At 49.0% G+C, this 22,723-nt stretch overlaps 2 protein-coding genes across 2 annotated transcripts; one reads left to right on the top strand and one right to left on the bottom strand.

Moving 5' to 3' along the window:
• Positions 1–290: 290 nt before the first annotated feature.
• On the bottom strand, positions 291–2,337 carry LOC125515928 (F-box/LRR-repeat protein At3g03360-like). The gene is made up of 3 exons (XM_048681411.2): positions 1,330–2,337; positions 1,102–1,236; positions 291–1,006 (listed from the first exon to the last, which is right to left on the bottom strand). The coding sequence occupies exons 1-3, from the start codon at positions 2,197–2,199 to the stop codon at positions 692–694; spliced, it is 1,320 nt and encodes a 439-aa protein (XP_048537368.1). The 5' UTR covers positions 2,200–2,337; the 3' UTR covers positions 291–691.
• Positions 2,338–7,291: 4,954 nt separating this feature from the next.
• Positions 7,292–8,285, top strand: LOC147963900 (uncharacterized). Its single transcript, XM_087529750.1, has 3 exons — positions 7,292–7,366; positions 7,611–7,760; positions 8,031–8,285. The coding sequence occupies exons 1-3, from the start codon at positions 7,292–7,294 to the stop codon at positions 8,283–8,285; spliced, it is 480 nt and encodes a 159-aa protein (XP_087385876.1).
• Positions 8,286–22,723: the final 14,438 nt, after the last annotated feature.

Genomic DNA, 22,723 nt, shown 5'->3' with positions numbered 1-22,723 from the left:
AATTTGTTCAACACAAGATGCTACTCAATTTCATTTCAGTAAAACTCAACACATTTTTAAAAATCAACCATCAGAAAAACTTTAAGCTGATCGCATACCTTGAAATTTTCAGAAACCTCTCATCCTAGCTAGAAAAGCATAGGGGCCTAGCCTACAGGTTGACCTTTTGCAAATATCAAACAAATGTGATATGTACGCAAAAGATCAAATCAGCAATTAAACATCTCGCGCATGAGTATAACTGAAAAGACAATTGAGCTTCCCACAGAAGCTTGTGGTTCTAGCCCAGCTTAGGCAGAACAAGCCACAATTGCATATGGTAAACCATAGGAGTAGGTTCGGTGGACGGGGTTACCACCTGCCTGCTCCGTCCTGTTACAACTTTCAGCAGTAATATTTCTCACCCCCTCCCCACGGAGAATTTCCACATTGCACTATTTTTGCATTCAGGAACATCTTTTCCAGTTTTAACAGGGGTAACTTCATAAGTTACTGGAACTATTACAGAGGAACTTTATTAGACTAGAAATAGAGCAGACTTATGTGAAGGAAGACAAGGCAATCTTCAGGCATCAACCCCATCTACAAAATGAGCACAAGACAGTGCAATCTTCACGCATCAACCCAGACTATGGCTTTTCGAAGGGGTTTGCCACTGACAAAATCGTGGATATGCTCCTTTACAAGGAACTCAACACATGTCAATCAGTCCATATTTAGTAGGGCTAATCCTGAAATCAAACCGAGCATCTCGGGAAGCTCTGTTTTCCACTTGTAGCAGCATACGCTGATAAGCCGCCGTTTCACTGCTGTACTCATTATATACTTCAAATTCAATTATGTCTAGCACCTTTGCATTCAATACAAAGAACCTCGCAAATTCAAGCTGTTTCCCATAGCCCAAGAATGATTTGAACACTACTTTTTTCAGATGGGTCTCAAGGCATTCAATTGGATGTAGTGGGTCATACGGAGGCTCAATTCGTTTATCCCTGCATCGACGAAACTGCGAAATGGGAAGGGAGGCATATGTTAAAACTTAAAACTGTCGCTAACTAGATAACATCATAGGTCAAACAAATGAGAGAAATGAGTACTCACAGTGACATAGAGCTTTTCCAAACAGGAGAACCACTTGAGGATGTTAAGAACTGCATCCAGTTTATCTCCAGAAGACCTGAGAGCAAAAACCTTCACAGTGCGCATCGAGTTTGTGGAGCTGACTGAGCTTATTCCCTGAAGAAAACAAACAATGAACATATAAAGTATATTTATCTACATGTAGGAATGCCGAATGCAACATTAGAAGTTGACGCTAGCTGCTGCTACCTTGAAGAGTAGGAGCTTTGAGACGACCACTAAGAAAGGGCCCAATATCTCCAGATTAGGCGCCCTAATTACCCTGACAGTGACGCAATCATCTCGGTTACAATCAGTTAATAGTAACCTTAGAAGACGAGGAGCATCCTCGATGACCAGTTCCACTTTTTTACTAGAGCTATGACGGAAGATGATGCTCCTAATAGTCGGCGAGATCACACGGAGGCGACCCGGAGCACGAAAATCGGCCATGTATAAGCTTTCCAAGGCATGGCAGCCGGAGAGCAGTCTGTGGAAGACCTCCTCTGAGATGGAAATGTTAAACAGGGTGAGCTTGTTGAGATTGGGGAAATTCATGGGCGGCACGATCTCGAAGGGGAAATCGCAATGGTCGATCTTGGCAACCAGGATGGTGGACGCAGAGCGGAGCACTGATCCCAGCAGCGGGGGGTTGGCGTCGCTGATATCGAGCTCCTGGAGGTGGGCGAGGGCCGGGGAGTGAAGCCAGCTCGCCGCCTGGGCGTGGAGACCGCCCTCGCCGGCGCCGCGGCAGAGGAAGTAGAATCGGCGGGCGGGGCCAGGGTGCTTGGAGATTATGTCGGAGACGGCGGAGGGTGGGACGCGGGAGGAGGTGGGGACGCCGGGGGATAGGGTGCTGACCTCGAGGTTGAGAGGCGCGGAGCGCCAGAGGTGGCGCCACCGGTGAGAGAGGACCGGCGTGCGGCCGCCGTCTTTGGTGGGGAGGAGGGAGATGATGGTGCCGAGGATGGCGTCGGGGAGCCTGCTGATGAAATCGGCCGCGGCGGTCACGCCGGAGTTGACACTCCGTGCTCGCTTCGCTGCGGTCCCATGGGTACCCGCGGCCCCCTCCTTCTCCATGGCCGGCGGCCGGCAAGTCGGAACCGGGACGGAGGGATAGGGTTGGCCTGGCCGCCGCCCGCCGCAGCTCACTGGGTTCTGGGGGGAGCTCGGTAGGCAGCGGTGCCTCCTATATTCAACCGGGGACTTGACTCACACACTCTCCCGCATTAACTTGGGGATTTTGCATGCAGCCAAGCGATTGAGTACCACGTTTCATGCGAATCATGCCAGCATTAAATCACGAGGACACGAACCATCGACCACACCAAAACTAGCTGAAAAATGGATGAACTGAACCGTCCCCAAAAATAACCGACTTAAATGACAAGAGTGTGAGCAGAATACAGACAGTAGAATCGATACATCATCAACAGAAAAAAAAAAAGGCAGTCCAGTAAACAAACTTAGGCCTCCTTTGATTTGGAGGAATTTCATAAAAATTCTAAAGGATAGGATTTTTATTGGATTTTTTTTCTTAAGAGCCCTTCATAGGGATGGATTTCTAATCCTATATAGGATTGGTTCCTATCCTCCATATTTCATAGGAAAATAAAAATAAGCATAGACTCAAATGGAAAAATTCCTTTGGTGTGAACCAAATGACATCTCATTTCCTATTCCTACTTATAGGATTTGAGATACATGTCATCTCATTTCCTACAAATTTTCTATTCTTATAATAATCCTATCCTACGAACCAAAAGAGGCCTTACTTCCATGGGCGGGTGATTCACAATTCGGCCATCTTTAGTTTGTAGGAATCTCATAGGATTTCTATAGGATAGGATTTGCATAGGAAAATTTTCTTTGAAACCATTTGTTTTGTAGGAATGGATCTTATTTCTATGTACTCCTTCACATTTTGGAGAAAAAAACATTAACTAAGACTTAATGGAAAAATTCATATCCTATGCACCAAATGACATCTCTTTCTCTATAGGAATTGAGATGCATGTCATCTTACTTCCTATTATTTTCCTATTTCTATAACATTCTTATCCTACGAATCAAAGAAGGCCTTCATGTGTGGATCTTATTTGAAATGCTACAGCTAGCAAACTTGACTCTGTATAAACATAACGCCGGCAACACATATCAAACATATAAAGGATGAACGGGGCGCTAGGCACAACCACCGCGTCCACGTAGGCAATGAATAGTGTCGAGGCAGCACGCGAGCGAGCGAAAAAAGCAGCGGGCAGTGAGAGGAAAAAGCTCCCAGGTGTGCGGGCGCGGCAGCGACCCCATGGCGGGCGGCCGGGTCGGAGCGGTCCCCCGTGTCCCTCCTTTCCCGCTCGGCGCTCTCTACTCCTAGTGCAGCCGCCGCCTCCCTCCGCTCTTCCCATCTCGCCAGAGCCGCCACACCCGAAGTCCTTCCCCCCGCCCCAAGTAGCCCCAATCCCTGCCCGCGATAGAGTTCGAGTAGCCCCCATCTCTACCCGCGCCGGAGTTCAGCTATAGGGGAGGAGTGGATTAACGACGGGGCGACAAGTAAAAGGATGGTAGATCAAGAAGGAAGGGAGCCGTTGCAGTGGGAGGAGTAACGAGGGTGGCCAAAGGTCAGGCATCAGTGACGGATCCACGGCGGAGTGTAAGAGGTGATGCCGACCGGCCGCCGCCTCGCCACCGACTCCTGTTTGCCGGCGGCAAGGAGAAGGGAACATATGATGTGCTGCTCTGTCTCGGGGCTCAACGCCCTCTTGGATGCAGAGGTTGGCGGGCTCTCGCTCTACACCTGCGTTCCGACGGCCGCGCTTCATGTGACAGCGCTGGATAGCAGCTTGGCCTTTCTTCTTCTGCTCAACACACTTGCAAATTCTTTGCTTTCCCCGTTCCTCTTTGTCTTCTGCTGTACTAGGTTCCGCTGCTTACTGTGCTCTTCGTTTCCTTCTTACTGCAGATCAATCAATCTCGGTGTCGTATGCGAGTGGCTGCTCTAGGAGGTACCTTCTTCCTTGCTCTCCTTCTGTTAGACGAAATGTGTGTAACTTGATGTACCCTTGTTTCTTTTTTTTTCCCATCCACAGGTTCTTTGTTCGTTCGCTTCGCCTTGCCCTCTTCGGCTGGACAGGTTCGACTCGCCTGTCTTTCTTGCTTGTTTTACTTTGGTTGTCGTGCTCTTCTATTGCGTGTACATTTTTCTTATTAGCAAATATCCTTCTCTCTGTACTGGATTTGCTTCTTTACGTTTCGGGTTTGCATATGCCATAAGCGATATCAAGCTCCTCGAGGTTGGCGAGGGCCTGGGAATGAAGCCAGCTCTCCGCCTGAGCGCAGCTGTCAGTGGAAGGAGAACCGGCGTGCGGGGCCATGGTGTTGGGAGATTATCTTGGAGACGGTGGAGGGTGGGACGCGGGAGGGGGTGGGGACGGGGCCGGCGGCGCCGGGGAGTCGGATGTTGACCTTGAGGTTGAGAGGCAGAGAGCGCCAGAGGTGGCGCCATTGGCTGGAAAGGACCGTCATGCGGCCGCCATCCTTGGTTGGGAGGAGGGAGATGATGGTGCCGAGGATGTCATCGAGAGGGGGGAGGGCTGCTGATGAAATCGTCGGCGGTCTCACCGCTCTGTGCCTGCTTCCGTGTGGTCCCATGGGATTCGCGCGCCTCCCCCGCAGGCTACTTCTCCATGGTCGGCGACTGGCCCGGGGAGGGGGGGAGGGGGTAGGGTCGGTCGCCGTCCGCCGCGCACGTCTCACACTGAGTGGTGTGTCATAGTAACGTCTCCTATTTGTAGTGGTTCAACCTCCCATGTTCTTCTCACCCTCCACACACGAATGTCTCCTTCATGCACTCCCCAACCATCGCTGGACCGGGGAGAAACACCGGTTCCATCATGAAAAGTGTTACTATATGATTTAATTATTCTCATAATTACAGGACAATCCTTCCTCAATTCTAAGGCTAGTCATAGTGGGAGTAACTTAGGTAGTAGCATAACACATTTCAAAAAAAAATTGCTTATGTGGCATGTAATTAATGAGAAGTGGTAACATAATATGTTATTGTAACATAGCGCTTCCCAAGATAAGATGAGTCTACAAGCCATTAAATAAAGCCACATATGACACTACTAGTATGTTACTTTGCACTATGAAGGTAGTAACTTAGAGGGTGTTTGTTTCCAGGGACTTATTGGTTTAGGGACTTAAAAAGTCCCTATAAGTCCCATCTAAACCAAACAGGAGGGACTTATAGGGACTTAAAGTGGGCATTTGGGACTTATAAAATAAGACTCTCAATGAGGGACTTATAGGGACTTATAGTTGTAATATGGTCTTATAGAGACTTATAAGTCCCAGGAACCAAACAGGTAGGGACTTTTTAGGGACTTGGGACTTATAAGTTGGGACTAAAAAAAGTCCTAGGACTTATGAACCAAACAGGGCCTTAGATTAGTGTCATATGCATGACACTAGTATAAGTTACTCCCCACTATGACCAGCCTAATCCCTCATGCCGTTAGCAATCTGGCAAGTGGCAACCGTCCGACGCTCCCAACGTCCCCACGAACAGACGTGCCTCTTCATAGCGTTGGTTCCCCTTTCATAAATCATGTAATCATCTGCTGCAAAGCCATCATGCTAGGCCTAGTCGGGCACTAGCCTATGCTTGTACGAGCAGCAAAAAAAAATTTCAAAAACGAAAAGAAAGATGGCTTGAGCCATGAATAGTGGGCTATCATATTTTGGGAGGCCTATTGCAAACAAAAAAATTATTTTATTTTTCAATTAGATTTAGGTTTCTCAATTTTCTCTACATCTGTGTTTGTTAGTTATTCCTAACATATTACTATGTGATGTCTGCACATTTTCTGTAAACATATATATGGATGCAATTTTAATTACTATATGTTGATTAAGCTTGAAAATGATATATATATTTTTCGAAACGGAGGCAAAAGTTTTGCCTCATCGATTAATTAAGAAGAAGATAATTGCCGAGTTAATTTATGGAAAATCTGGCGAAAACCAAGAAAATGATATGAATACTATTAATTTTTTCACATATCTTATGGATTGCATTTATGACAATGTATGGCTTTGTTCACAACTGTGAGGTCTACACTGCCCCTTGGTCCTTCATAGTGCTTTTAATTAACACAACATTTTACACAGTACCATAAGAGTAAGGTGTACACTACTTAGTAGTGATTACCTCAAAGCAAAAATGAAAGTATGCATATTATGGCATGAAAATAGCCATAAGAGTGTCTACGCCACTTGGTGTGGTTACCTCTATGTGGTCTAAGAAATAAAGATATAAGCCATGTTATGGTGATTATTTTTGAGAAAAGCCCACATTTCAACTCCAAACTAACCACTTGATTTAATTTATAACCATGAACTCTCAAACACATGTGAAGGAAAGAAACAAAAGAAGGAGCAGAAGCGCGAGGAACCTTTTTGTTGTTGTTGGTAGGAACCATATTTGTTACGGTTGTGCTAGAACCAATAACACTCTGCAGGTTTCTACAAATGATATGTATAGCAAGAGGACGTTCAGGGACAGGTGCATCGCCCTCTGGATCTCTTTTGGTCAGAATCTTCAGTGGGACATAAAACTGGGAGGAAGCCGAACCCCTCTCGTTTCGTCATGCTTTTAACAGAAACTCTCCATTTTGATGCAGTCTCCTAGTTTTTAAAATAAAAATCGTTGAGCACCCGAGCAGTAGCACCACTTACACCAATCCTAAAAGATTATAATGAAAAGAAATGAAAAACCGCGCCCACCGCGCGCCCTTGAGTGAATAGCAAAAAGCTACCACATTACGGGCTATCGTTCCGAAAAACTACCGCTTTTTCTAATTTTTCAAAAAACTACCACAAAAGTGGCTGGTTGTTCCAAAAAAAACCCAAGTGTCCGAACGGTTAAGTTTTAACTAGGGTTATGACATGTGGGGCCCGTCCGTCAGGGTTTTGTCGGCCACAGTGCTCACGGTGCACGGGTGACGGCCGTTCGGGCGCACGGGCCGTCCCGACCAGGTAAAAACGGATCCGGCCCTCACTCTGTCTCCCTCGCGCTCACTCACTCTCACTCTCCCCCCTCGCTCTGTTTCCCCTGGCCGAGCTCTCCATCGTCGCCGACCACCTCAGTTCCTCGTCGCCGGCCAAGATGCCTTCTTGGAATGATGGGGATGAGAGCTCCGACGACAGCATGGGGGGCAACCTGATGGACATGGAGTACTTTGTAAGCCTCATCCTCCTCCTCTCTGTCATTATCTAGGGTTAGGGTTAGGGTTGAATCGATTTGGGAATGAGGGTTGATGAGCTGCATATTTGTATGGATGGATTCGTTTGGTTTGGTTATCTATTAGTTTTGATCTAGGGTATGGATGCACTGTGATGTCTGATCTGACCTTGAGCAAGGCAAAGCCTGACTCAAGTTGAACTAGTTGATGCATTGGTTCTGATCTACCTTTTACTGCATGTAGGACACACCTGACACCATCCCAGAGCCACTCTGGTGTGGTGCTCCCATGGAGGAAGTTGCCAAGTGTACTTTGCACGATATGAAGCCTAGGAAGTGTGTTGCTTTTGAAGGTGCTAACACTGGGAGGAGGTTCTATGGATGCCCTGTTCAGGTGAGTAATTGAGTATGCTGGGTGGATTCAGTTATGCCTAGTGGATTCAGTTAATGTCTAGATTCAATTATGCCTAGTGGATTCAGTTATGCCTAGTGGATTCAGTTATGCCCTGTGGTTACTGAATTTGTACATTAACTCTGTTTGAACTGAATTTAGTACTGAATTTATGGTTACATGTCCTCCTTGTGTACCAATCCTCTTTTTGAATTGAAGTTAGAACTGAATTTATGCATTTTCTGAAGTATGTGTTCTCTGATCAAACTACAGGGAGGTGTGAATTGTGGTGTAGTTCAGTGGGTTGATCCTGCCTGGCCTGATGTACTTAAGAACTGCCTCATCAAGTTGTGGGAAATGTTCCATGAGCAAAACCTTGGAAGGATTCAAGACAAGCATGCATATGAGGATGAGGTTGCCAAGTTGAAGAAGGACTATGATCATCTCTGCACTGAGTATCATAAAATGGTTGATGATGTTAGCAAGATGTTTGACTGGCAGGATGGTGTTGGCAAGATTGACTACTAGAAAGCAATGGATGCTGAGAAATTTGAGAAGCAGAAGGAAGAGCTAGAGCTGGAGATGAAGATGGAGAAGCTAAGGCTAGCAAAAGAACAGAGGTGTATCCTTCAGGCTCAGGCAGACATAATTCACAACACCAGGAAGGCAATGAAAGAGATAAAGGTGGACAGGGATCTTCTTGCACAAGAGAAGATAGAGCTTGAGAAAGTAGTTGCTGATCTGCTGAATGCTGGCCATGGGAGCAAGGAAAAGCTTGAGGAAATCAAGTCCATACTGGAGGCTTGAAGATTTGGACGATGGTAGTTAAGTAAGTAAGGTGTGCTACACATATAACAAGCCTTGCAAGATGATGGTAGGAGTATATTTTGTGCAGTCCTATATGAACTGTTTAAGTTATGGTAACTAGAGTGGTGGAGAACCTTTGCTAAGTCTGGCTTATGTTATTGTACTGTCAAGAACCTATCTATCTTAAGTAATGCAGTGAAGAACTGTTTTATTTCTTTAGGTTGTTTTCCTGAAACTAGAAATGTTGTACTAGTTTATTTTTGGGCCTAAAACCATTATGTATACAATGTGGGCCTAGACTGGGCTGTTTTATTACTCCACCTACCTACCACCAACCATTAGTAGTCTATAGAGCACACCCCTTGGGTGAAACCACAGTCAATCCCCCCATCCCCACCCTTCTCCACCCCCAGCCGCCAAAGAAACCCTAGAATCCCAGGGAGAGATGGATCCTGGAGAGGTCATAGATGGAGAAGAAGAGGTGCCCAGGCAAGCCAGGCGCAGAGATGCAAGGAGGAGGGAGAGAAGGCAACTTGCTGAGATGATCCTTGCAGCACGCAACCGCAAGGACATAGAGCGGTTCCTGGAGGCATTCCCCCCTGGCTCCAACCCTAGTGATGATGATATCATCTACTGGGCAAGGAGGAGGGCAAATTTACATCCCTTTCAGGTCACTAGGCAGAGGTGAACTAGGATTCTGTACCCATGATGTTGCTGTTATGTTTTTGTGTTCCTAGATCAGTTCCTGAAGTTGGTGTAAGAACAATGTTGAATGAGCTATGTATGTGATGAATCAAGTTGTCTATGATGCAATGCAATGTATGAAGCTGGTGAAAGAAAAATGCTGAATGATCTATCTATCTATGTGATGAATCAATCTGTCTATGATGCATTATGAGTGAATCTTTTATCTATATTTGTGTGTGTGAATGAATTGATCTGGTGATCTTGATGTTTTAAGTTAGATGTGTTATGGTTTGGTCAGATGGCCAAATATTGTTGTTTTAGGTTTGATCTCTTAGGGTTTGGTGTCTAGATGGGCAAATCTTGATGTTTTAGCTTTGATATGTTAGGTTTTGGTCCTAGGTAGCCACTTAGGGTTGGTCGACAAGTTGCCACCCAAAGTGGCCACATTTGGCACCTTTGGGGGTTGGTCGACAACTAGCCACTTTTGGGGTTGGTCAACAAGTTTCCCCCCAAAGTGGCCAAATGTGGCCACTTTGGGATTGGTCGACAAGTAGCCACCCAAAGTGACCACATTTGGCACCTTTGGGGGTTGGTCGACAACTAGCCACTTTTGGGGTTGGTCGACAACTAGCCACCCAAAGTGGCCACATTTGGCACCTTTGGGGGTTGGTCGACAACTAGCCACTTTTGGGGTTGGTCGACAACTAGCCTCCCAAAGTGACATAATCATATAAATCAATTATCAACAAAATAAGTCACTTGATCTACATAACAATGATCAGCATAAGAAATAATTTCATATGAAACAATTCATAACCTAGGGCATATCAAAATAGAGCTTGACAGCATATAACTTAATTGTTCCAAGCAGTTCAAACACAGACCACATAACTTAATTGTTCCAAGCAGTTCAAACACAGACCACATGACTTAATTGTTCAAATGAAAACAGAGTTCACTACAAAAAACACAGATGGCAAGCATGCCTAACAAGCAGAGTTCAAGGCATAAAGCATAGTTGAGTGCAACACATTCAATGGTTGCCACTGGTTGTGAAATACAAAGAAAGTTTGCTTGGGGCCTTCCTCTTCCTCTTAGAACCAACATCAGCTTGACTTGATGTTGATGCTGCCCTTGGAGCATTGAAACCTCTTGCACTTGACCTGGTGTTCTTTGCTGGAGATGATGCACTTGACCTGGTGTTGTTGGCTGGTGCTGAAGCAGGTGGTGGGTTCTTTCTCTTTCTTGATCCACCTGTTGAAACTACAGTAGATGTGGTTGCCCTTGTTGAAGCAGATGTGGTTGCCCTTGTTGAAGTTGTTGCTGGTTTCCTGCCCCTAACTGGTCCTAAAGTTGGAGCTGGACCTGAAGCTGGAGCTGGACCTGATGATGTGGCCCTAGCTGGACGTGGCCTGGTTGGTGCTGAAGTTGCTGGGTAGGATGCCTTGTTTTCCTACAATTAAAAACAAGTTGCAGCTCACAAGATGTTAGCATTAAAAACAAGTAGCAGATTTTCCTTGATGAACTGTCTTAGTTACCTGGTGGTTGTTTTTCCTTGTCATAAACTTGGCCTTAAGTCTGTCTCCACACATTGTCCACCTGTGGCCTTGCAGACTACAGTTACTGCATGTTATTGTGCCCATCCTTGATGTATCCTTTGGAGCTGGCACCTCAAATTCACCCTTTCTCCTAGCTGTCTGCTTCTTGCCTTTCTTCTCCCTAAAAACTGGTGGTTCTATGTCTGGTGTGTTGGTGTTGGGCCAGAATTCAGGTCCAGGGACAGGGTAGATGATGTGCTGGTATGCAGCCTTATACATTGGCTTCTTAAAGAATGGATGCACATAATCTTCTGGGTGAACTTTTATCTTCTGCATTGCAGATATTGCATGGTGGCAAGGTGATTCAGTCATGTCCCACCTCCTGCAAGAGCAGCTTGTAACGCCCGGGTAATCAAGCTACAGTAATCCAACGATAATCATGCCACGTCACCCCGGTTACTATTGATAATCTACCGTTAGGCCAAAACCGAGTCAAATTCAAACATTAAAATAAAGTTAAATTATAAAAGTTTCAAAATGTTAAACTAAAATGTTCGGAGTGTGCAGTTAAATGCCAGGGTAATTATAATGAAGCAAACACATTTTTATAAAATGCCTAAATAATTTAACTTGATTTAAAACAGAAGAGGAAATAAAGAAAAGGAAAACAGGAAACAAAACCAAAAAAAAGGAGAAACCCCCCCTGGGCCAACCCCCAGGCCCAGCCGGCTGGCCCGCTACCCCCCTCCTTATCCACTCCCTCCCCCAAACCCTAACCGACAGCCACCCACTCGCCCCCCCCCCCCCCACTCGCTTTCTCCCTCTCCCCCCGATCCAATCGGGATCGGGCCCGACGCCGACGCCGCCCCTCCCGCACTCCCCTGCGCCCCACGCCGCCTGGACCGCGCCGGCCACCTCAACCGCACGCCGCGCGCCTCGGACCCGCCGTCCCCAGCGCCCGTGGACGGCCCGCCGTCGCCGCTCGACGCCGTCCCGCCGCCAGGAACCTCCCCCGCCGGACCACACCTCGCCGCCTCGACCGCCTCCTCGCCGGAACCACGTCACCGCCGCCCGGAGGATCACCTCGCCGGTCCTCCCCGACCGCCCCCGAGCCCACTGCCCCGTTGCCCTACTCCCCCTCGTGAGCTCCCCCTTCGCCCTCCTCTCCCCCTAGGTCGCCTCGGCCGTCGCCGCTCGACGCGCTCCAGCGCCACCGGCCCGCGCCGGGCCGTCCCGCCCCCGACCTCTCCCCTCTCCCCCTCGCTCACTCACCGAGCGGTCCGCGCTCCGGCGCCCGCGGCCACCCCGCTCAGCCCCTGGTCGTGCTCCGGCACCACCGACCGCACCCTCGACCCCGGCCCTCCCTCTCTCTCCGCTCGCGCCCGCACCCACCGTCGCGCCCTGGCGCCCTGCTGCTTCCCCCCTAGGCGTTTCCCCTCCGATGGCCGCCCGGCCATGCCCCGGTCCTCCTCGCCCGCCGATTTGGGCGAACGCCCAGTCGGGCGCCGCAACGCCCGACCCGCTAGCCCCCGGGCCACTGCCTAGGGGGCCCCGCCCCATAACGTTTTTTTTTAAAAAGAATTAAAAAAATGTTAAATGAATAAATAGATAATAATTAAAATGTTAATTAATTAATTAATTAAGTGATTAATTAAGTTAATTAATCCTGATTAGATTAACCTAATCACTAATTAGATTAACTAATCTGTAATTAAACTAAACAGAGAATGACAGGTGGGTCCCACTGGACCCGCATGTCAGGTTGACCAAGTCAACTCTGTTGACTGCTGACGTCAGCATGACATCATGCTGATGTCATAAATCCATTTTCGAATTAAATTAAATAATTAATTAAATTTCAGAAATTAATAAAATCTTTAGAAAATCATATCTTTTAATCCGTAACTCGGATTAAAATATTTTCAACATGAAAGTTGCTCAGAACGACGAGACGGATACGCAACCCGTTCGTCCGCCACACCCCTCTAACCTATCGAACTCGCAACTTTCCCCCTCCGGCTCCTCTGCCCGAAAACGCGAAACACCGGGGATACTTTCCCGGATGTTATCCCCCTTCACCGGTATCACCTACTACCGCGTTAGGGCACCTCTAACGCCGTAACTTGTCTTGTCATGCATCACTATGCATATGCTTGCATTATATTTATTGTTTCTTCCCCCTCTTCTCTCTCTAGACACCGAGACCGACGCCGCTGCTACCCCGTACGACTACGGAGTTGACGACCCCTCTCTCTTGCCAGAGCAACCAGGCAAGCCCCCCCCCCTTTTGATCACCAGATATCGCCTACTCTTCTCTTACTTCTTGCATTAGAGTAGTGTAGCATGTTATTGTTTCCCGTTAATCCTATACTGATGCATAGCCTGTCCTTGCTACTACTGTTGTTACCTTTACCTGCACTCCTAATGCTTAGTATAGGATGCTAGTTTATCATCAGTGGCCCTACATCCTTGTCCGTCTGCCATGCTATACTATCGGGCCGTGATCACTCGGGAGTTGATCACGGGTAAATACTATATACTTTATACATGATACATGTGGTGACTAAAGACGGGTCGGCTTGAGGAGCACCCGCGAGTGGAGTTTTGAGGCGGAGCGGCAGGACAGGTTCCGACCACCTAGGAGAGAGGTGGGCCTGGCCCTGGTCGGCGTTCGCGGATACTTAACACGCTTAACGAGATCTGGGTATTTGATCTGAGTCTGGCCATTTGGTCTATACGCACTAACCATCTACGCGGGAGTAGTTATGGGTATCCCGGCGTCGTGGTATCAGCCGAAGCCTTCTTGACGTCAGCGACGGAGCGGCGCGCGCTGGATTGGACTGGAACGCCACTAGGCTAGGTCTGCTTCCGGCCGCCCACGCAACGTGCAGGTGTGCTAAGGGCGATGGGCCCAGACCCCTGGGCGCTTAGGTTTAGACCGGCGTGCTGACCTCTCTGTTGGTCTAGGTGGGGCTGCGACGTGTTGATCTTCCGAGGCCGGGCATGACCCAGGAAAGTGTGTCCGGCCAAATGGGATCGAGCGTGTTGGGGTATGTGGTGCACCCCTGCAGGGAAGTTAATCTATTCGAATAGCCGTGATCTTCGGTAACAGGACGACTTGGAGTTGTACCTTGACCTTATGACAACTAGAACCGGATACTAAATAAAACACACCCTTCCAAGTGCCAGATACAACCGGTGATCGCTCTCTCACAGGGCGACGAGGGGAGGATCATCGGTTAGGATTATGCTATGCGATGCTACTTGGAGGTCTTCAGTCTACTCTCTTCTACATGCTGCAAGACGGAGGCTGCCAGAAGCGTAGTCTTCGAAAGGACTAGCAATCCCCCTCTTATTCCGGCATTCTGCAGTTCAGTCCACAAATGATAGCCTTATTCCAGTTGATACCAATGCATACATATGTAGTGTAGCTCCTTGCTTGCGAGTACTTTGGATGAGTACTCACGGTTGCTTTCTCCCTCTTTTCCCCCTATCCCTTCTACCTGGTTGTCGCAACCAGATGTTGGAGCCCAGGAGCCAGACGCCACCTTCGATGACGACTCCTACTACACCGGAGGTGCCTACTACTACGTGATGCCTGCTGACGACGACCAGGAGTAGTTAGGAGGATCCCAGGCAGGAGGCCTTCGCCTCTTTCGATCTGTATCCCAGTTTGTGCTAGCCTTCTTAAGGCAAACTTGTTTAACTTATGTCTGTACTCAGATATTGTTGCTTCCGCTGACTCGTCTATGATCGAGCTCTTGTATTCGAGCCCTCGAGGCCCCTGGCTTGTAATATGATGCTTGTATGACTTATTTTTTTTATTGTAGAGTTGCGTTGTGATATCTTCCCGTGAGTCCTTGATCTTGATCGTACACATTTGCGTGCATGATTAGTGTACGGTTGAATCGGGGGCGTCACAAGTTGGTATCAGAGCCGACTGCCTGTAGGAACCCCCCTTCCACACTCCTTGGCCGAAGTCGAGTCTAGACATTGCAAAAACTTTTACTAATTTGGCTGTGTGCCTTACGGGCCCACGTCGCCATCGGGTGGTGCTAGGATCTTTTACTCCTCGACCTTTACTCTGGGACTCTGAACTCCCTTCTACTCAGGTTAAACGAATTTACTAACTCTGACACTAGGATCCCGTTACGACATTCACCCCAAAGTTGGATAAGCCCTAGTTATTCTTTAGAGTAGTACTTGAACATTATCCACATTGTCATTTGACTCCTGTGAAAACAACTTTGTTTTCAGATGGAACCCACGGGGCAGGTCGTGCGCCACACGACGGCCATTGGTGCCTCAGGATCACCTGCTGTGTTGGCTGAGATGATGACCTATCTGGGTTATCGCTGGCACCCTGAGTACACCGTCTATGAGGAGTATCAGGACTTCAACCAGGAGCAGTACCGTGCCATCGTCCACCTCTACTCTCGAGAGTATGACTCCACTACCGTGCTGCACACTGCTCATGGTGTTGGAGTGACTATCGATATGGCGGTCCACGATGCTGCTTATGCTGCTCTGACACGTCTCCGTGGAGAGTATCAGGAGTTGGACACCTCCCCCTTCAGGCACATTGCTATTGCATCCGATATTGGTGCGGAGGGTTACTACACTGCTGCCTACTCCACTGTCACCCGAGAGCCATTCTACCATCAGAACCTGGTTCTGCATGCTGATGGGCTGGATAGAGCTAACCGAGCTCTTCGCCACGAATTGTACACCACCCGTCAGCACCTGTATCGTGCTTTGACGCTGTTGCACCCCTCTGTCCGCTCTGGTAATCTGTCGCGTTCTGCGATCTACCCTGCCCGGACCGTGATGCCCCAGGGCGTCGGCTGGCCAGATGTGGGAGGCTACTCTCCTGCACTTGGTCCTCTCCTGCCACATGTGCATCGGGTTCCGCACCAGAGTATCCGCGGACCCCAGGCTACTCGCGTGGAGGTCTTCCCTTCGCGTCACTACCAGCTGTCGGGCTACACCTACCTCCGCAGTACCGCATGGGACTGACGTAGACTTGCTTATTAGTGTTATATGCATTCGCCGCGAGCCTGTGTGCCGCCTATGATGTCTTAGCCTATGTACCGAACTCTGTGTAACGAACTCTATGCTGATCTCTTTTGTAAGATATGCCGACTACTATGTAGTATCTATCGTGCTACGTTCATTGTGCATGTTTCGTCATGAATGATTCTTGTTTTTTGCAATTCCTCAATGCTGAACTACCCCTGTTAAATATTAGCAGGATGGTTAGACCAGGTGGTCGTGGTCGTGGTGGCAACGCCCCACCACCGCCTGAGTACATGGCTGGTATGATCCAACAGCTTGAGATGAATCGCCAGTTCATGGAGAATATGATGGCTCAGTTTCCTCGCCCCAATATGAACCAGCAGCCAACCCCAGTAACTCTGCAGGATTTCATGCGCCTGAACCCAACAGTGTACCGCAGCTCAACTCAGCCTCTGGATGCTGATGACTGACTCCGTGACATCACCTATGAGATGGAGTCTGCTGATGTAGCCCCTGCCAGCTATGTCACCTTTTCTTCCTTCTTCCTGAAGGGACCCGCAGCTCAATGGTGGGACAGCCACAGGCGTACACTGCCAGCTGGAACAATCATCACCTGGCCAGACTTCCAAGCTGCCTTCCGTGCTCGCTTCATTCCTCAGGGAGTTATGGACCGGAAGAAGCGTGAGTTCCGCAACCTCACCCAAGGCAACAAAACTGTGGAAGCTTATCAGCGGGAGTTTCTGGACTTGTCCCGCTATGCTGAAGAGGACATTGCAACTGATGCACGCAGACAGGAGAAGTTCCGGGATGGCCTTCAAGCTGACATCAAACTCGCACTTCTAGTGCATGATTTTGCTGATTTCGCCACTCTGGTGAACAAAGCCATCAATGTCGAAACTGGTCTGCAGGAATACCAGAGCTCTCACAGGCGCAACCGTGACACGGTCTCATCTTCGGGCCCGTCCTCGCAGAAGCGCAAGATATGGATTCCCAATAGCTTGTACCAGCCGGATGCACCTACCCCAAGGCAGACCTATGCTGCACCTCGTCTGCCTACTCCTCCGACTAGGCGGCCAAGACTCCCAGCTCCACCACCACAAGCTCCTGTTCCCACTCCCAATAATGGATTGTGCTTCAGGTGTGGACAACCAGGGCATCGTGCTAGGGAATGCAACCAGAACCCGAATCAACTGGCCCTTCCAGCAACTGGCCGTGGAAGTAACCAGCCCCGCAGCAACAATGCCAAGTCTTATGGTCGTGTTCATGCCAACCACGTTGATCTGAGCGAAGCTCAAGACCAGCCTGCTACTGTGATGGGTACCCTCCTCGTAAATTCAGTACCAGCATCCGTTTTATTTGATACAGGTGCATCGCATTCATTCATGTCAGAAGGTTTGCATGCTTGCACGACATTAAATGTGAGAACATGGATGCTTCACTATTAGTACACACCCCTGCGGGCCAATGTCGAACCTCCATGATTTGCAACGACGTCCCTGTAGAAATCGAAGGACTGGAATTCCTTGTCTCTCCCATCGTACTGAAGTCCTGTAGCATTGATCTCATTCTGGGAATGAATTGGTTAAAAGCGCATACTGCTTCTATAGTTTGCGCCACTAAGGTCGTCCATTTGCTACACCCTTCTGATGAAATAATAGCTTATCAAGCTCGTCTAGTTCAGAACGCCGAGGCACGACTTTATGCCTTGAATGCGTTGAACGCTGCACCACTCGAGGGCATTGAAAACGTTCTCGTCGTTCGTGAATTCCAAGATGTATTCCCAGAAGAACTTCCAGGGATTCCCCCTGCTAGAGCTGTCGAATTCATCATCGACTTGAAACCCGGCACTACCCCTATAGCTAAACGACCCTACAAGATGCCGCCGCATGAACTCCTTGAGCTTAAGGAGGAAATCGACAAATCTCTTGTCAAAGGTTTCATTCGCCCAAGTTGCTCTCCTTGGGGAGCACCTTCTCTCTTTGTTAGGAAGAAGGATGGGACAAACCGATTGGTCCAAGACTACCGTCCTATAAACCAAGCTACCATTCAGAATAAATACCCTCTTCCTCGGATCAATGATCTTTACGATCAACTGGCTGGTTCATCAGTGTTCTCCAAACTTGACTTGAGGTTGGGTTACCACCAGATCCGTGTTCGTGAAGAGGACATCCCAAAAACCGCCTTCGTGACTCGGTATGGGTCATATGAGTACACCGTCATGTCATTCGGCTTAACGAATGCTCCCGCCACCTTCTCTCGTCTGATGAATTATATATTCATGGATTACCTCGACAAGTTCGTCGTGGTTTATTTGGACGATATCCTTGTATTTTCCAAGAACGAGGAAGAACATGCTGGACATCTGCGTCTTGTGCTAGAGAAGCTTCGAGAACATCAGCTGTATGCTAAGTATTCCAAGTGTGAATTCTGGCTTCCCGAAGTAACCTATCTTGGGCATGTCATCTCCAAAGATGGTATTGCCGTCAACCCTGAACGAGTTCAGGCTATTCTCGATTGGACTCCTCCGAAGAATGTGAAGCAAGTCCGAAGTTTTCTCGGCCTCGCCAGCTATTGCCGTCGATTCGTCGAGAACTTCTCCAAGATTGCCAGGCCTCTGACTAATTTGTTGCATAAGGGTGTCAAGTTCGACTGGACAGACAAGTGTCAGGAAAGTTTCCAGGCTCTCAAAAGACAAGTTGACTTCTGCCCCCGTACTTGCTCCACCTGATACTAAGAAGGACTTCGTCATTTACTGCGACGCTTCCCGTCAAGGATTAGGCTGTGTCCTAATGCAAGAGCGCAGAGTGATTGCTTATGCCTCTCGTCAATTGCGCCCTCACGAAGAAAACTACCCGGTTCACGACCTCGAGCTTGCTGCTGTCATTCATGCACTGAAGCAGTGGCGACATTACCTTCTCGGTAATCGTTGCGAGATCTTCACCGACCATCAAAGTCTGAAGTATCTGTTTACTCAGCCAGATTGGAACCTACGCCAGCAAAGATGGATGGAGACTGTTGCAGACTTTGACGTGGATATATCATATACCCCCGGCAAGGCTAATGTGATGGCTGATGCCTTGAGCCGCAAGTCTTACTGCAACCACCTCCAGGTTCAAAAAGTTCAGCCCTCGCTTACCGAAGAATTTAGAAGGCTGAACCTTCATATTGTTCCTCCGGGATCACTCGCTCCCCCTCCCGAAGTTTTTCCCAAACAGAACCTCCATGTTGTTTCCAAGGGTTCTCTCAATACCCTGGTTGCGAAACCAGATCTTGTGGACACCATCAAATGGATGCAGAAATGTGACGATGAAGTCCTCAAGATTAAGCGCGACCTCAAAAGGGGAAAGCCCTCATTCTTCACGATCGCCGACGATGGCGCCTTGTATTTCAAAGGCCGCCTAGTGGTACCATGTTCGAAGAAAAACCTGGATAAGACTAAAAGGGTTATGCAAGAAGCTCATGATACGCCTCTGTCCATCCATCCTGGTAGTACAAAGATGTATCAGGATATTCGTCAAAGATTCTGGTGGTCTAATATGAAGCAGGACATTGCTCGTTATGTTGCTGAGTGTGACATTTGTCGCCGAATCAAAGCAGAGCATCAAAGGCCTGCTGGAACTGTGCAACCTATCTCTATTCCTGAATGGAAATGGGACCATGTTGAAATGGACTTCGTCACTGGATTTCCCAAATCTCAGAAAGGTAATGATGCTATTCTTGTCGTCATTGACCGGCTTTCCAAAGTTGCCCATTTTCTGGCGGTCAAAGAGACAATCACTGCTAGTCAGCTTGCTACTCTCTACATGTCCAGAATTGTTTCACTTCACGGTATTCCACTGGTTATCAGTTCGGACCGTGGCAGCTTATTCACCTCAAGATTCTGGGCAAGTTTCCAAGAAGCTATGGGGACTCATCTGTCGTTCAGTACTGCGTTCCATCCTCAGTCACAAGGGCAAGTTGAACGTGTCAACCAAGTTCTCGAAGACATGCTTCGAGCTTGTGTAATCTCATTCGGCAAGAAATGGGAGGAATCTCTTCCATATGTCGAGTTCTCTTATAATAATAGCTATCAAGCTAGTCTGAAGATGTCCCCCTTCGAAGTGCTATATGGACGAAAGTGTCGAACCCCTCTGAACTGGTCAGAAACTGGGGAACGTCCACTCTTTGGTCCGGATATTATCCAACAGGCCGAAGAACAAGTTCGCATTATTCGTGAGAATCTCAAGGCTGCTCAGTCACGTCAGAAAAGTCAGTATGACCGTCATCACCAAGACATGGTCTATCAACCTGGCGAAAAGGCTTATCTTTGAGTTACACCAATGAAGGGTGCTCACCGCTTCGGGATCAAAGGCAAGCTAGCTCCTCGCTATATCGGCCCCTTCACTATTCTTGAAAGGCGTGGAAAGGTGGCATATCAACTGGAGCTTCCGCCGAACCTTTCTCAGGTTCACGATGTGTTCCACGTGTCGCAGCTTCGACGCTGCTTCAAGGACCCAATCCGAGCAGTGGATCATGAAGTGCTTGAATTGCAACAAGACCTCTCCTATAAAGAGCATCCGGTCCGCATTCTCGACCAAGCTGAACGCCGCACACGTCAGAAGGCGATCAAGTTCCTCAAGGTCCAGTGGTCGAATCACTCTGAAGACGAAGCCACCTGGGAACGCGAGGATCGTCTTCGTGATGAATACCCCGCACTGTTTCCTTCTACCTCCTATATCTCGGGACGAGATTACTTGTAGTGGAGGAGTTTTGTAACGCCCGGGTAATCAAGCTACAGTAATCCAACGATAATCGTGCCACGTCACCCCGGTTACTATTGATAATCTACCGTTAGGCCAAAACCGAGTCAAATTCAAACATTAAAATAAAGTTAAATTATAAAAGTTTCAAAATGTTAAACTAAAATGTTCGGAGTGTGCAGTTAAATGCCAGGGTAATTATAATGAAGCAAACACATTTTTATAAAATGCCTAAATAATTTAACTTGATTTAAAACAGAAGAGGAAATAAAGAAAAGGAAAACAGGAAACAAAACCAAAAAAAAGGAGAAACCCCCCCCCTGGGCCGTGGCCCAACTGGGCCAACCCCCAGGCCCAGCCGGCTGGCCCGCTACCCCCTCCTTATCCACTCCCTCCCCCAAACCCTAACCGACAGCCACCCACTCGCCCCCCCCCACTCGCTTTCTCCCTCTCCCCCCGATCCAATCGGGATCGGGCCCGACGTCGACGCCGCCCCTCCCGCACTCCCCTGCGCCCCACGCCGCCTGGACCGCGCCGGCCACCTCAACCGCACGCCGCGCGCCTCGGACCCGCCGTCCCCAGCGCCCGTGGACGGCCCGCCGTCGCCGCTCGACGCCGTCCCGCCGCCAGGAACCTCCCCCGCCGGACCACACCTCGCCGCCTCGACCGCCTCCTCGCCGGAACCACGTCACCGCCGCCCGGAGGATCACCTCGCCGGTCCTCCCCGACCGCCCCCGAGCCCACTGCCCCGTTGCCCTACTCCCCCTCGTGAGCTCCCCCTTCGCCCTCCTCTCCCCCTAGGTCGCCTCGGCCGTCGCCGCTCGACGCGCTCCGGCGCCACCGGCCCGCGTCGGGCCGTCCCGCCCCCGACCTCTCCCCTCTCCCCCTCGCTCACTCACCGAGCGGTCCACGCTCCGGCGCCCGCGGCCACCCGGCTCAGCCCCTGGTCGTGCTCCGGCACCACCGACCGCACCCTCGACCCCGGCCCTCCCTCTCTCTCCGCTCGCGCCCGCACCCACCGTCGCGCCCTGGCGCGCTGCTGCTTCCCCCCTAGGCGTTTCCCCTCCGGTGGCCGCCCGGCCATGCCCCGGTCCTCCTCGCCCGCCAATTTGGGCGAACGCCCAGTCGGGCGCCGCAACGCCCGACCCGCTAGCCCCCGGGCCACTGCCTAGGGGGCCCCGCCCCATAACGTTTTTTTTTAAAAAGAATTAAAAAAATGTTAAATGAATAAATAGATAATAATTAAAATGTTAATTAATTAATTAATTAAGTGATTAATTAAGTTAATTAATCCTGATTAGATTAACCTAATCACTAATTAGATTAACTAATCTGTAATTAAACTAAACAGAGAATGACAGGTGGGTCCCACTGGACCCGCATGTCAGGTTGACCAAGTCAACTCTGTTGACTGCTGACATCAGCATGACATCATGCTGATGTCATAAATCCATTTTCGAATTAAATTAAATAATTAATTAAATTTCAGAAATTAATAAAATCTTTAGAAAATCATATCTTTTAATCCGTAACTCGGATTAAAATATTTTCAACATGAAAGTTGCTCAGAACGACGAGACGAATCCGGATACGCAACCCGTTCGTCCGCCACACCCCTCTAACCTATCGAACTCGCAACTTTCCCCCTCCGGCTCCTCTGCCCGAAAACGCGAAACACCGGGGATACTTTCCCGGATGTTATCCCCCTTCACCGGTATCACCTACTACCGCGTTAGGGCACCTCTAACGCCGTAACTTGTCTTGTCATGCATCACTATGCATATGCTTGCATTATATTTATTGTTTCTTCCCCCTCTTCTCTCTCTAGACACCGAGACCGACGCCGCTGCTACCCCGTACGACTACGGAGTTGACGACCCCTCTCTCTTGCCAGAGCAACCAGGCAAGCCCTCCCCCTTTTGATCACCAGATATCGCCTACTCTTCTCTTATTGCTTGCATTAGAGTAGTGTAGCATGTTATTGTTTCCCGTTAATCCTATACTAATGCATAGCCTGTCCTTGCTACTACTGTTGTTACCTTTACCTGCACTCTTAATGCTTAGTATAGGATGCTAGTTTATCATCAGTGGCCCTACATCCTTGTCCGTCTGCCATGCTATACTATCGGGCCGTGATCACTCGGGAGTTGATCACGGGTAAATACTATATACTTTATAC

Source organism: Triticum urartu, chromosome 6A, assembly GCF_056163025.1.
Source record: "Triticum urartu cultivar PI428250 chromosome 6A, HENAU_Tu73, whole genome shotgun sequence".
Lineage (NCBI taxonomy): Eukaryota > Viridiplantae > Streptophyta > Magnoliopsida > Poales > Poaceae > Triticum > Triticum urartu.
Note: the sequence above shows the minus strand (reverse complement) of the source record. Positions and strands in the feature narration are given on the sequence as shown.

Coding starts and splice junctions, on each gene's coding strand:
- LOC125515928 (XM_048681411.2), bottom strand. CDS start 2,199: ATGGAGAAGGAGGGGGCCGCGGGTACCCATGGGACCGCAGCGAAGCGA. Junction 1,237..1,329: donor CAAAGCTCCTACTCTTCAAG/GTAGCAGCAGCT, acceptor TGTTTTCTTCAG/GGAATAAGCTCAGTCAGCTC. Junction 1,007..1,101: donor TGGAAAAGCTCTATGTCACT/GTGAGTACTCAT, acceptor CCCATTTCGCAG/TTTCGTCGATGCAGGGATAA.
- LOC147963900 (XM_087529750.1), top strand. CDS start 7,292: ATGCCTTCTTGGAATGATGGGGATGAGAGCTCCGACGACAGCATGGGG. Junction 7,367..7,610: donor TGATGGACATGGAGTACTTT/GTAAGCCTCATC, acceptor TACTGCATGTAG/GACACACCTGACACCATCCC. Junction 7,761..8,030: donor TCTATGGATGCCCTGTTCAG/GTGAGTAATTGA, acceptor ATCAAACTACAG/GGAGGTGTGAATTGTGGTGT.